This window comes from Macrobrachium rosenbergii, chromosome 46, assembly GCF_040412425.1.
Source record: "Macrobrachium rosenbergii isolate ZJJX-2024 chromosome 46, ASM4041242v1, whole genome shotgun sequence".
NCBI classification, from domain to species: Eukaryota; Metazoa; Arthropoda; class Malacostraca; order Decapoda; family Palaemonidae; genus Macrobrachium; species Macrobrachium rosenbergii.
In genome coordinates, this window is record NC_089786.1 from 11,426,408 (window position 1) to 11,441,506 (window position 15,099).

Below are 15,099 nucleotides of genomic sequence, written 5' to 3' on the forward strand. Positions count from 1 at the left end.
AAGTACTTATAAAACTTCATTTTATTATAAAAATGTCATTTTTATATATGCAACTTACCCAGTAATTACATTAGCTGATTCCACATTGACAAGTGGTGGGGAATCACGGACAAATTCTGATCCTAACCATTAATTCATGTAATGATTTGGGATAATAGATAAGTTGCCAGCATTGGGTACAATGCTTGTAGTTCCTTGTTAGTTAAGAGAGCCTGTAGTATAGAACTGCCTCTGGTTGTTGCTCAACTTAACCTGTAGCAGCGTGGCAGTAAAGCCAGGAGTGCTTCTACTGAAGTGGGACACTTCGCAGCGAAGGAGTACTCTGGTGGCTGACGAAGCATAAGATTAAGCTTTGCGATGAAGGTGTACACCGATGGCCGACAAAGCATACATAATTGCCCTTGCCCTGGGTGCAGTACCAATAAAAACAACCAGATATGACTGTCACTTGCACTGAAATACAGACTATGACCCATTCACTGACCGTGATGGGTGCTCCAGGTAAACTGTAACCTCCGGCTCTCATGTCTCGGCACTTTACTACAAGGTGAATAGATAGTATGAGAGAATCCTATGCTTCCTTAGGATGCCATGCCAGTTACTAATAATGATCGCAAGGTACTGCAAGAATCTAACACTGTTTAAACTCTCTTCAAAAGGCGAGTAGTGAAGATCGATTACACTTCCCGAAGGACAACTGTCGAATAGATGTCAGGGGCATACAGTGCCTGAAAACCTCCCTAAAAAGGAGCAAAATGCTTTCCTACTTCTGATGGTGTTTCAGAGAAGGTTGATCATAGACTGGACGTTAGGGGCACACAGTGCCTGAAAGCTACGAGGGGAGGTTGTACTGATGTCTAGCTTCCACTAAAAGTAGGCCAATAGCTCTCCAGACACTAAGAGTGGCGTCAGAAAAAAAAAAGTCCATTCACAAGAGAGGACCATACGTTCTTAGACAGAGGGTGCTAGAACATTAAAGGTCATGAAAAAACCTCCTATGTTTCCAATCCTATTCAGGTGATACCGTAAAACTCCAAAAGAAAACGAGCTTCCAACTCTTCTCCAGAGCCAAGGATGCAGGAGAGTTGGTGTCAGACCACCAGAAAGCTGGCGCCGGGTGTACTGAGCTGGTGCCAGGCTGTGGGTGGGGCCAGCAGAGCTGGTCATCAGCTAACTAATTGGTTGAGAGCTGGTGGGCGCTCCTAGAAGCTCGGGGTAGAGCAGGCAAGGAAAAAACAATTCAGGCTGTGGTATTATCGGCATGTACCGCTATTGACTTGTTGTGTACCTGCGTCACAAAATGTTGTAGACCTACTCCATCATGCTGATATGCATCTCTTTCTCCTCTGAAGAACACTTTCCCGAGACTTCCAGATTCCCCAGGAGCACTCCACAACCTACATCCGAAGCTTCGGAAAAGAAGTCTAGGTTGGGACCCACCGGAGTGAGCGACTTCCCTTCCGAAAGTCTTTCTGCGGACCTCCACCACCGCAGATCCTCCTTTATTTCTGAGGTTACCGGAAAAACATGGCTGTCCTGATGAACTTTCCGATCCCAGCAAGCTCTTAAATAAAACTGGAGAGGTCTCATGTGAAGTCTCCCTAGTCTTACGAATTGCGATAAGAATAGGTCTACCTTCCTCAGACAGTCTTCCACTCTCCTGAGTGACGGAGAAGGCCGAAAACTCAGAGAGTCTATCAGAACTCCCAAATAAAGAATCTTCTGAGTGGGAGTCATTTGTGACTTCTCGAAATTCATTGTTAGTCGTAATTCCTTGGTCAAGAGAAAAAGTTTTTTGTAAGTCTTTCATGCATTGATTCTTTGTGGGTAATCGAATTAGCCAATCGTCCAGATATAGCGAGATCCTCACTCCCGCTAAATGTAGCCAACCTGCCAAAGGAGCCAACACTCAAGTGAAGACTTGCAGGGCTGTCGAGAGACCGAAACAAAGAGCTCGAATTTGAAAGATCTGGTCCTCGAAAACAAAACGTAGGCATTTCCTCGAATCCGAGTGAGCCGGAATATGGAAATAAGCACCCTGCATGTCCAGGGATATCTACATTTTTCACTAATTCTATTGCCTTTTTGTTCAGAAGAGAGGACGCTTCCTTTGACAAGGCCGAATACTTCTCCTAGCCGATGGAGTAAGCTGTCAATAGACAGGAGTGTCAGTCAATGGCGGATTCTCCTTGAAGGGGATAGAGTATCCCTCTTTTAAAAAACTCTGACTACCCACTGATCCACTCCTCTTTTGCTCCATCTCTCCCAAAAGAGACAAAGCCTGACCCCCAGAGGAGCATGAAGGACTAAATCCTCACTTGCGAGAGGAAGATCTTGAGGAAACAAATGCTGTTTATCCAGAGGGGAAAACAGGAGAGCCGATTTCTGTGGGGTCAAAACACCCTTTGCTGTACACGAGAGCCACAGTTCGCACTTCATCAGGACGCCCATGGCATACAAGGCAGCTACTTCATGCGATCCATCTCTGATAGCTCTATCTGTGCAAGGGAGAAAATTCTCCAGGTCTGCGGCTTCAGCACACAAGGAAGGAGATTCTTGAAGCTTCTTGGCGACTGCTCCCAAACACCAGTCAAGAAAACTCAACACCTTGAAGACCGTAAAAATACTCTTCAACAGGTGATCCATCTCCTGAGCTGAAAAGAACGTTTTTGCCGATGCGAGAGCCGATCTCCATCCCGGGTCAATGAGCGCATTAAAGTCCCCCCGGGAGGAGGCAGGCACTCCCCGGGAAGGAGCTCTCCTGTTGTATACTACAAGTACCACCTACATGAGAGATGAGGGGGGGAACAATAAAACAGGCCCTTCCTTGATCCCTCTTGTCAAAAAGCCATTCCTCTACTTGGCGAAGAGCTTTCTTCGAAGATTTAGAAAGAACCATCTTAGGAAGACTAGTCGAATCCACAGGCTGATAGCTCGTCATGTAAGACGAGCCTGGAGAAGGAGAGGACGGAGTGTAAAAATCTGGGAACTGCTGAAGTAGGCACTTAAGGAGTGCCGCATATGGCTTAAAAGACCTTTCCTGCTCCTCCTCTTCCTCAATAGAAGAAATCGGAGATGTCACCTAACCTGATCCAGGGGCAGTCTGTGCTGCAGGTTCCTGTAAAAGATGAAGGATATTATCCAGTTTTTTGTTGAAAAGGTTCGAGTGCTGGGTCCAAAACAGAAGAAGGCTTATCCGAACCTGCAGGGCGCTTGGAAACTTGATGAGGTTCGAGCGCTATAGGAAGTCTGGCAGCTTCAGGGTGCTCAGACGAAAGAGAACGTCCGACCCTCTCAGGGAGCCTGACTGCGTCAGGGCACTTGGCTGTATCAGGGTGCTTGGCTGCAACAGGGCACCTGGCTGCAACAGGGCACCTGGCTGCTACAGGACACTTGCCTGCTTCAAGGCGCTCAACATGACGTCCCACGTAACAGGATGTTCCGAGGAAACAGGGCACTTATGCGAAACCTGGAGCTGCTCGCCCAAGAGGTGCAGAGAACTAGAACCTCGCTCCTGGCGCTGAGGAGAGGAGAAAAAGCGCTCCAGAGTGTCCCACTTGCTGCACGAAGGTTGAGGACTGAAGGAGGGCTCCTCATTCTCTTGTAAGGGAGTTGTGGAGACTGATCTTTACCTGAGAAGCGTCTCTGAGCGAGCAAGCATCCTTCGTGAAATGACGAAGACGGCTCCTACGAGGCAAAGCCTCTTCAGAACTTAATGAAAGCTGATGCACTTCCGAGATGCCTTTCCAGTGGCTGTCCCTAGTTGCAACCTGGGATGCAACAGGTTGGACTGGGGAGACGACTGCCTGTGGGCAGACCCCACTGACCTCCCTTGGGCTACTGGTATGCCTCCTCCCAGGTAGAGGGGAGTATGGCAGTGACCTGCGCCTAGGAAAATCAGCCGATGCACTTCCGAGATGCCTTTCCAGTGGTTGTCTCTAGTTGCAACCCAGGATGCAACAGGTTGGACTGAGGAGACGACTGCTGGTAGGCAGACCCCACTGACCTCCCTTGGGCTACCGGTATGCCTCCTCCCAGGTAGAGGGGAGTATGGCAGTGACCTGTGCCTAGGAGAATCAGCGGGACGAGCAGCCGCCCCTCCACTACACATCCAGAAAGATGCCTGTCCAGGCTGTCTGTTGATACCTGAGACCAGCAACAGGCTCAACTGAGGGGGCAAATACCTGTGTGTAACCCCCCGACCTCCCTTGGGCTTCCAGTATGTCTCTTTCCAGTGTATGGGAGTATGACAGGGACCTTTGTCTAGGAGAGCCAAGGGACAAGTAGACACCTCCTCCACTGCACAATACTTCACTATCACAAGGTTAACATCTTAACCTAAAGCAAGACTGGCAATGGCACAACAAGGAAGTGAGGGAGCCAGGCGTGGGAGCAAGTAGATAAAATGGGCAGAAAGGTTAGCAGTGGGAGAGAGATGACTTAGATGGCGCCAGGGTACCTGTAACTGGCGCTGAGCACCTGAGAGTGAATGCTGAGGCCCCAAAGAGTGAGCCCCGAGTGCCCGAAAGCTGGTGCCGAGCGTTCTGCAGTTGGCGGTTGTTGAGCCAGTGGCTCGAGCAGGCACCAAGCCTTCTGCAGTTGGCGGCCGTCGAGCCAGTAGCTCGAGCAAAAGAGCGCTACTGGGCGCTCGTAGAAGGAGCTAAAAAATTTGTAACTCCTCACAATTCCTGTCATCCTCCAAAAGCGCATCATAACCAAAACAATGAGCACAATTCTCTCCCACTGTATTCCTGCCCTTATACTTTTCAGTTCTCTGCAAAGGAAAGTGTAATAGTATGTTCAATTAATTTTTTAAGAACAAATTTATGAAGTACATAGAGTAGCATTATACAGATATCACAATTCCTTTAACATACATATCTCAATACCCATCAAACATTATTTGAGACTCGCTGGGGCATTTCATTCTCAAAAAATCGGTCCGGAGCAAATACAAGGTTACGTTTATTACACTATTCGGAAAAGGAAAGTTAACCTTTATGGACCAAGATGAAGTACATAGAATACCATCATATCCACGTCTCAATTCCTGTCACACGTTTGAGATTTACAGTTATGCTTTTCAAAAACGAAAATATTGGTTGGGTAGATAAAGCAACATTAATATTTTACGCTCAAGAAGAGGCAGCGAATGCAAAAATTTAAGTTTCTTTACAAAGGAAATTCAGTTTGGTAGCAAACACATTATACGCTATTCGGAAAAGGAAAATAACTTTTAAAGACCAAGACGAAGTACACACAGCATCATCATACATACAAGTCTCATATTCTAATTAAGACCGAGACTCGCAGATAAGAAAGAAAATCATGTTACTGGTTCGGCAACGAACACAGTTTTTACAATCATCGGTTAAACTATGCTGTCGGTAGCTAAACAATTGATTATGAGTTCGCTACTGTTGTGAAACATGACAAATTAAACAAAACAATCAAAAACTGTCCTGAATGCTGTAAGCTTGAAGGCTCCCGAATTCGGCGATAAAACTTCACCAAAATCTGGTCTCTGACCAGCAAATTTAAGAACAAAGCTGACAAACAACGCTCTGTGTTGACTCGAGCATCGACAAAAACGTAATAACGAATGTTTGCCGAGTAGTTCCTGATACTTTCGTTAGTGGGCGAGACCAGTCGCCTGCACTAAACTGAAGCGCTAACCAGTGAATTTTTTCATTTAAGCTGCCGAGGCAAGAGAAACTAGCTAATGTAATTACTGGGTAAGTTGCATATATAAAACTAACTTATAATAATAATAATAGAAATAGCAATTAACTCATAAACAGCCATGCTTGCAAGAATCAATTTTTGCTGTAATCATAAGACCCTCTCAAAACACATTATCACTGCCAGAAGACAGCAATAAAAGAAAAAATAAGGTTAAGCACACCACCAGATCCACTTAACAGATGTTTTTCCCAAGTCCTTGCATTTAGATACTTGACAAAAATTTAAAATACTAATGAGACACTAACTGTCAACTAAGTTTATTTCAACCCAGCTGAAACAACACTTGCCTATAGGTTTCTGTGGATCGTAGTCAGGGAAGTCAGCTGGAGACTCCAAATCAAGACGATGCTTGTCCTTGAACTCACGCAGAGTGCTAGATGCTGCTTCTTCTTCCTCTGCCACATTAAAAACAATACAGTAAATCGTAATGACATTTTATTACTATTACATGTCAGGGAAAACATATATTACCTTTATTTTGCTAAGTCCTACCATCTGACATTGCTTGGTCCATCAGAAGGCCATACATGCAATGTATAAACATTAGTGTAAAAAGAAATCTGAATTTCACACAAAATGTTAAGACCATTATGGAAAAAAAAAAAAAGATTAATTACCTGTGTAGGCCATAACAACCTTTACATCAAGAGGATTCTCCGTTTTTGTTTCCATTTGCCTCTGGAAGGAATAATCAAGCAAATTGTGAGTTAAAAAGACAATTTGCTTCACACAGCAAAGTACTGTTATGCAAGGAGGCAAAACATTTTCAAATACCATGTTATTTCACTAATCATATCTTGAAATATGTTGTACTTGATAAAAGAGGGAATCCTTTCTCCCCAGAGAACTCTTTAAAAACCATATTATGTTAGACAACACAAGACATAGATGATGCTCAGGGCCATTAAATAATGTTCACAAGAAAGTATTTATGGTCAAAGAAAAACAGCTACAGTGTATATGTATCTTGTTTCTCAACCAGAAAAATATTAATATTGGTAACACTGGTTTTATTTGATGGTTAACTAGCTGCATCACACTAACACAAATCTCTACTGAGATCAGATACAGTGAGAAAAAAATAGCATTTGCTGGAAGTATAAATTTTAGGAGAACTATTCTACATCAATAATGGTTTGATTTAATCACAATTATGGAGATTTTGATACCCTAACAAATAAAATAAAGCAAAGTAATGAAATGAACTAAATATCATGGACTTACTTTTAGATGTGGGATAGTAAGACGATGGTCTTCAAACTCCTTTCTTCTGATGAAGGTTGAACCACAGCATTCTCGAAATACATGATTATCCACCAGCTATAAATACACAAATGTATAAGAAATTGTATTCTGTTGGTAAAATAAAATTACATATACATGAATATAAATCAACATATGCACTTTTCGAAATACTTCGAAATCAACACATGCACTTTTAGAAATGCTTCTAATTGTTATGCCACAAACATGATACTAATCAGCATAGTCAGTTTTTTAAATTATTCTAACTGTATTACATCCCACTCTTTTTCCGAGATGTCTGAATGCTTACACAGTTACCTCAAGCAGATAACCATTTTGTAAGAATTAACCACTGGTTAATTCTTACAAATGAATAGACTGAACTAAAAAGTATAAAATACAGGTATATCATTGCAACACTGATTGTATTAGGAGAACTTTTCTAATGTTAACCTATTAGGTTTGTTCCTATACAATGAATCTGCATTTTTAAAACTACAAGTAAAACTGGATACAATTCGTCTTACCTCATGCTCAATGGATTTCTTGTGGCTCTTGAATGCATCTGCCACAATACAGTCGCATTTTGGACATCTTGTGTAAAATGACTCTCTGTTAGCATTCCCAGATTTCTCTCTCTCTCGGTTTGCTGCCAACTGGTCAAGGGAAAAGTATTTTCTTTATTAATATTTTACATATAAAATTGTGGATATTTTAATGTTTATCATCTCATACACTACAGTAAACAACAAATAAAGAACAAAAATAGGCAACTAGTTTTACAATAAAAAATAAAACTGGCTATGTTTTGCATGTTTAAATTGTATGCCTTGAAAGAACTTAGCAACTGTACAAAAGGGGATGTTGATGAATCAACCACTAAAATTATGCATGTGTCATAGATTGAAAATTATTTATTTAATAAAATAATGCATCACTACTTTTAATATTAAATCTTCATTTACTAATTGACAAGATTTAGCTTTTTATAAGTTCTAAAATTTAATTTACGAATGTACACTGAAACTGGCATGCTACACTAAGCTGACTGTGGATGAATACTGTATTTGTTGCTGTGTACCTACTGATATTTTATTACTTTATAAAATATAATATTGTTATACCCTGTTCCTTCTCTTATCTCCTTTACGTATCCTTTTTTCATGTCTAATATGTATGCCTACACTGCATTCTACTGGAATACATTAGACATAATGCCAAGCCTGATAAACAGGCTAGGTAGAACACTTATTCCTTATATGAAAACTTACAACTTGGCAATAGAGATAGTGTATATGGCAGGCATACATCTATATGAAGGGTCTCTAATCCGGAGGCAACATGGTCTTGCACTATCGTAACCATGTGGGATGTATAATTGTCCCCTATGCTAAGGGTGCCAGATGTCCTGTATATCTCAGACGTCTTGAATTTGTTTAATTTTCAGTAAAGTTAACTACTTAACTTTACTTTATGGACTTGATCACACTTTCTTTTCCACTGATGAAAGTAACCTACATGGAATACAGCATTTCCCAGAACTTACAAGATTATTGACTCATTGCTGGAACTGTTTCAACTTTAAGGGTTGGCTGCAATGTTGGCAAAACTATGTTGCAGTATGCTAGTCACTCATACAGTTCTGCATCAGCATCCAGTTTGTACACTGATTACAGACTGTTATTCTAACCAATACCAAAATAACTGCCATGTTTTTTCTAACTTAAAACCTTAACCCTGAGATGCTACAGTAAGTGTAAACTTCATGATAAGTACAGTACTCCAGAGAATGGACATTTATCAGGCAAGAGAAAAGCTGTTTTGAAGCCAAGTGTGGAATATGTTACTACATATTCACAACTGAACACAGCAAACAGAAAAAACAAAACATCTAGCAACCCTGTATTATGCAACTATCACTGCTGGAATCATGGAAAGTTGTGCTATACAGTTGCCGAAAAGAATCTTAGGATGCAATAACACTCTGGACCTGAATAGCGGTCCTAAAAATATTCACGTTGTCCACCCACTTTAAAGCCGGTAAAACGTTGCTATCGTCCATCAAGCAATGCAGCTTGGGGCAGAATATTCTGCCTGCCTACTGAACAGGGTTCCCAGATTTAGTAGTGCCCAAATCAACCCATGAACCACCAGAGAAGAGGGGGGGGGTGTGCTGACCCTCTGCCAGGCAGCTGATTACTGTAATTTTACACCTGCATGTCGAGCGCTCCTGCGCACCCTACCAGCTAGTATGCTGGGTAAATCACTTTCCATCGTCAAGAGGACACAGACTGTATAAAGAGGGCAAGTCAATGACAGCCATAGCGAAGTACAAAGGTTGGACTGAGGAAGACTGGTACACAGTGGTATTCAACAATGAAGCATGTTTCTAAGTAACCAGGAGTGCCAAGAAGGTCAGGAGACCTAGAGGGTAGAGTCGATCTGACTCCAAGTATACGGTCAAGACAGTAAAGCATGCCGCTTACGTCATGGTGTGGGGGAATTTCAGCAGAAAGGGAGGGAGTTGGGGGTTGTATTTTTTACCGAAAAATACAATAATGAATGGGGATCGTATGTAGATGTGTTGAAAGATCACTTGTCCTTCAAGGAAAGTCTGCACATGCGTTTTTATGCAAGATGGGGCACCATACCACAGGGGGAAGAAGGCAAAAAAATTTATTTGAGGATAATGGAATTGAGCTTCTGGATTGGCCAGGGAATTCCCCTGACCTTACTCCAATAAGAAATGTTTGGAGCTTTATGAAGAGGAAGATAGGCTCTATGGATACGTCCTCTGTCCCGAAACTGATTGCTGCCATAGAAAATGTGTGGCGTAATGAGCTGGATGATAATTATTTTAAAGAACTATCTAATTCAGTGAAGAGAAAAACTGATTATGTTTTAAGGCATACTGAATAAAGAGTATTGAGCAGAATATGTATTTCAACCTTTATATTTTATTTTCAATTTTTTTTTTTCTCCCTGTAAGAGTACTAAGATTTTTCAGGTATCTTGGTAGTACTAAGATTTTTTGCAACAACTGTACACACAACAAGAATAACTAGTGACAATGAAAACAAAGTCCTTAAAACATACCTTAGCATCAGCCCTCATCAGTTGTAAGGCAGCCTCACTTCGCTGGTTGTGAATTTCTAGAAGTAATTTGTGTTCGTCACTCCTCTTGTGGTTCCTAAAGTTCTGCAGCCCAAATAATTAAAGGTAAAAAATATGTACTCTGTAACCAATAACCTGTATTGTGTACAATGCAATGCACAATAAAAAAATTAAACAGTTAAGTTTTGTTTATAGTGGAAAAATTAGGAAACTTTAATTTGTTTTTAAACATTCAAAACATTTCTTAAAGCTGAAGTAAATCAAAAGTAACTTTTTTTTTTTTTTACACATGTAAGAACCTAACTTGATAACATGACAATCAGTAAAATGAACTCCACCTGAGTTATCTCATATACAGTACTCAGTTCATGGACTGTTGCTAAAGACTTTTAAAATCTAGCATGGCTAATCTTGAGGCCATCGTAGACCATCACTTTTACAATCAGTTGGTTATACAAGATAGTTTAACCAGACCACTGAGCCAAAAATATTAAAACTCAGAGAACTGGTCTGAAAGGTTTATTCTATGCAAAGGAATAAATTACATATTCTATAATAAATTATAAACAAACATATAACTGAAGCAACTGAAAATGAAGATTCTGCCAAAATTTGTTTAAGAGATTTATGACAATAAATGCAACTCTTGCTGTAAGGCTGAAGACATCTGCAAAAAATAAGGTACAAAACTATGGCAAAATCTAGCTGTGCTTCAATGACAGCCTTTGCCCTGCAGCAGTTTTTTCCAGGAATATAAAATGCAGTTCTCAAACTTGCAGGTCTGCCATCCAGCCATTCCAGCCCAAGTGATGCTTTTGTTTTACATACCAATTGCTGTTCCCAGCTTTGCAATCTTTTGGCTCATGGGCACATCATGCTTTATAAAAATTTGCATGTGTCTTTATTTCCAGTTCCCAGGGTTTAGCGCTTGAAATGGTACAGGTTAAATGATTCCAGAAATAGGAGACAGCAAAACCTACACTTTAGAAGAAATAAATAGTTGTGGCAATGTAATAAGATATTTAATTGTGGCAATGCAATAATTTCCAAAAACCATCAACTAAGTAAATTACAATTAAAAAAAATTATAAACACATAAAGATACTCCTCGTACTATGTAACGTGGCAACAACAACCGCAACTGGAAAATTCATATTCTTACCTCAACACTTTCAAATGAATCAACCTCACAAATGTGGCACTTCAAACACTTGACCAGTTGCTCTTCATTCTATGGAGAATAGATAATCAAACATTAACATTTTAGCCATCAAGTAGAAGAGATGGATACAAATGAAATAGGAAGTTAACACGAAGGATAATTATGAAAAGTTAAAGAGTATTTCCCATATCAGAAAAAATACAGTAATCTTAATGTGACTAGATTTATCTTAACAACTACATACAAAAATCATAATCTACAAATAATTAAGTTAGGGCTTTAGTTCATTCAACTAAAAATGTAAATTTTCAGTGTTCCACAACAATCCCCAAAAAGTTGCCAAAAAAAATGCTACATGTTATATAAAACAACCAAAAAAAGATCGGATACAAACTAAGAATGCAAATTCATAACTGTACTGACAATTATGTTCCACAGCAATAACTTACCTCTTTGTCCATTACTAATTTTTCTTCAGAAATTTCCCCTTTCTGCTTATCAGAATCAACATCTTTCCCTTTGCTGTCTCCTTTAGTACTCTTATCCTCACTGTAATAAAAATTTAGTACAGTAGTCTGATGTTCACAGCAATAAAAACTTTAATCAAGTGTCATGAGTACAGGCAGTCCCCGGTTATTGGCGGGGTTCCGTTTCTGAGGGTGTGATGATAACCGAAAATTGCCGCTAACCGAAAATCAGCAATTTTCAGGGGTTATCGGCGCCGAAAAGCGCCGATTTTCAGTTATCGGCGCCTCTGTTAGGTATGTATCGGCGCCAATACCCAATTATTGGTGCCGATAAGCAGAAATTGGCGATTTTCGGCGCCAAAAATTGCCGATTTTCGTCGCTAGACACACGCCATAAAACCGGATCGCTGTTAACCAAGCCCGCTGTTAACCGGGGACTGCCTGTACTGTACTTTACTTTAGTGACAGACGTTACTAAAAGAGTACAAGGTATGAATAAAAATCTTTGCCTACTTTTGATGCTCTTTTCATCATAGTGAAAAGGAATTACTCTGAGAACTGTTATGTTTGAAGCGGTAACAAATATATTATACATTGTAAAATCTCAAGATTATATATAGTGCACTGAATACAAACAGCAAAAAAACTAACTTCAAAGACAAAACCTTTACCTGCTCTGCCTGTCTCTAGACTTCCTCCTTTTATCAGCAGGTGTACGTTCTTTGCCCTTCTCCTTAGCAGCCTTATTCTTTTCTGGAACTTTCCCCAGTCTCTCCAAAACAGACTTCCTATTGCGGTCGGTGCTGTCTCGTCTTGAATTTGAGCGATTATCTCTTCCATGGGGTGACCTTGATCTGGACCACTGACGTCCACCGTCTCCCCTGTTTCGGTTGGAAAACTGAGGAGACTGACCCCTTCGCCGATCCTCTAGGCGACCTCCCTGTGCACGAGTGAAATGAATGTGACACCACCAGAGTGTAACCAAAAGCATGTTTTCAAATATGAAGATTAAGTAATTTAAACACATCATAATTTAAAAGTCGACTTCTTATAGGGTAACCTTGAACTTGTACAAGAATCCCTCTCCCAGTATATGGACATATTACAAAAAACTTATCCCAAAACAAATAAAAAAAAGAAAAAATGGCACAAAGGACTGTAATAGTAATCAAATAACTGTACTGTATGAGACATCAGCACTTACCAAACCCTGTCTACCTTTCCTATCTTGAAATCCACCAGCTTGATTCAAACCAGTGTTCATCATAGGAGTGTCCTGCAAGAGAAAAAGAAAACTGTTTTCAGTATAAATTCTGTCAACTAGCAAATTAAGAGGTTTGTTAAGGTAGAACTGTTCTATGACTCTAATCAACATTACCTAGCAATGTGCTATCAACACCCAAAGATCAACAAACAGAATTACTAACATAGTGTGACACTTATGACTACATAAATGCCCTACTTAATGATGAAAAGCAAATACGTTATTAAGCCACAGCTATCCAAAAAAAAAAAATCAGTCACTTCCAAATTTCAAGAGCTCACATGTAATGTTGCCATTTATTTATGAATACTGGTTTACCTGAAATATATGTTAGCTTTCACTCTCAAACCAATAATATATTTTCTCCTCAGTAACACCTGACTTCTTAAGCTTATGCTATCCAAAAGCCTTGGAGAACAACACGTACAAGCATACAACAATGCTTATGCTTATATCTTTCTTCACAGAAAGGTACAAATTGCAAAGCAAAAGCCCACTCTAAAACTTAAAAAAAAAACATATCTGATACTACTATAAAACAAAAGTTGCCACAGTATCAATAAACCATTAACACACCTATAAAAAAAGAGATCCAAGTTGTATACAAAAACAGTACTGCCTAAGTACAGGTCCATTTATGGTTAATATAAAAAAATAAAATTAAAATTTTTCACAACATGCCATTATTAAAATGCACTAAAAAGCAAATAATAATTTTTTGATAAACACTAGGAATATTTTTTATTTCTTGTAGCATTTCCTTCCATGTTGGGCACCCACACTTTTATTTTTGTAGACATGATTAATTGTAAGAAAATCCTAGTGTCTCAGAAAATTATTATTTACTTCTTTGTGCATTTTAACAAAGCATGTTGTAAATGTTTTTTTTTTTTCAACTTTTTAGTTCCGACAGAAATTGCAACATGAAACTGAACGTGATATCCTGTCAAGCCAAAGAAGGTTTGAAAAATCCACAGATATTAACTTATTCTACCAAGTCAAAGAAGGTATGAAAAATCCAAAGTTTCATACAAATCCTGAGATACTGGGAGAGGTTATTCTACCAAGTCAAAGAAGGTATGAAAAATCCAAAGTTTCATACAAATCCTGAGATACTGGGAGAGGTCACTGCTGAGCTACTGATCATGTAAGGTTGCATTGTCACTGGGATTGAGTAATTGAGTAACCATGTAAAATTTCAAGTCCGTCAGACGAAGGGAACAAGTTGAAAATTAGTTACAAGATTTGACCCAAACAGATGGACAGACGCAGAAGTCAAGTTAAATAAAAGCATGTAAAAACCCTTTGCTATTTTTACACCAACCTTGATAAGCTCAGAAAAAACTTCTTCATCTTTTAATCTCTCATATAAAATATCCTATAACCCTCACTCTTATCTTATTTCTTTTCAGGTACTTTAGGAATCCTGTAAGATAACCACTCTTCACATTTGGTGCCCTGTACCTTCTTTATGAAGTACTAAGACTCATCACTTGAATTTTTTTTAAGAGATAAAGTTGATCGGTTTCTTCCCTCACTATCCCAAGCATATTGGTGAATATTGAATATGCATTATTTTTACAATCATGAGAATATTTATTCATTATCATAAAATATCCCTAACCCCTAAGTAGTTCTGTTATCCCTATTTTACTTGTTCTCTATTCTTGCTCTCACAGAATCAAGCATCCTCTCACAGAATCAAGCAATTAGTGTTCATTTTTCTTAACAGATGACAGTGAGTCTTGTTTACTTTTACTATGTGGCTTTAGGCGTCAAATGTGCAAGGCATTTGCCGAAATACACTGTTCATTTTTGCAGTTTCATTACTATCCACAATCAAGAAGTGATGTACAAACTTGTAGCAATAATTATTATAACCTAATAATGGATTCAGATGAAAACAGCAGTAAATATTTCTTCATATTCCAAAGAAAGTTCAGAAGATGCTTTACTAGATGCCAGTGGGTGGGTAGAGAAACATCTTTGTTACCTGCACGGTCCTCTCTCCCTTCTCAGGGAATAGCACAATTCATTTTGTACATGATGACATTGAGACTATTTTACAATATTTTGACAGCTGAAGACACACACACATGAGC

General features: G+C 39.6%; 1 protein-coding gene across 1 annotated transcript in view; it reads right to left on the reverse strand.

Moving 5' to 3' along the window:
- The window catches only part of LOC136830212 (zinc finger protein on ecdysone puffs-like), a 35,134-nt gene that overhangs the window by 11,450 nt on the left and 8,585 nt on the right, over window positions 1-15,099 (reverse strand). The window contains exons 5-13 of the mRNA XM_067089509.1: window positions 12,938-13,009; window positions 12,405-12,673; window positions 11,716-11,815; window positions 11,267-11,335; window positions 10,087-10,188; window positions 7,518-7,646; window positions 6,970-7,065; window positions 6,363-6,423; window positions 6,033-6,140 (exon numbers count right to left, since the gene is read on the reverse strand). Coding sequence (XP_066945610.1) covers window positions 6,033-6,140; window positions 6,363-6,423; window positions 6,970-7,065; window positions 7,518-7,646; window positions 10,087-10,188; window positions 11,267-11,335; window positions 11,716-11,815; window positions 12,405-12,673; window positions 12,938-13,009 — 1,006 coding nt within the window. The remainder of the gene's footprint in view (window positions 1-6,032; window positions 6,141-6,362; window positions 6,424-6,969; window positions 7,066-7,517; window positions 7,647-10,086; window positions 10,189-11,266; window positions 11,336-11,715; window positions 11,816-12,404; window positions 12,674-12,937; window positions 13,010-15,099) is intronic.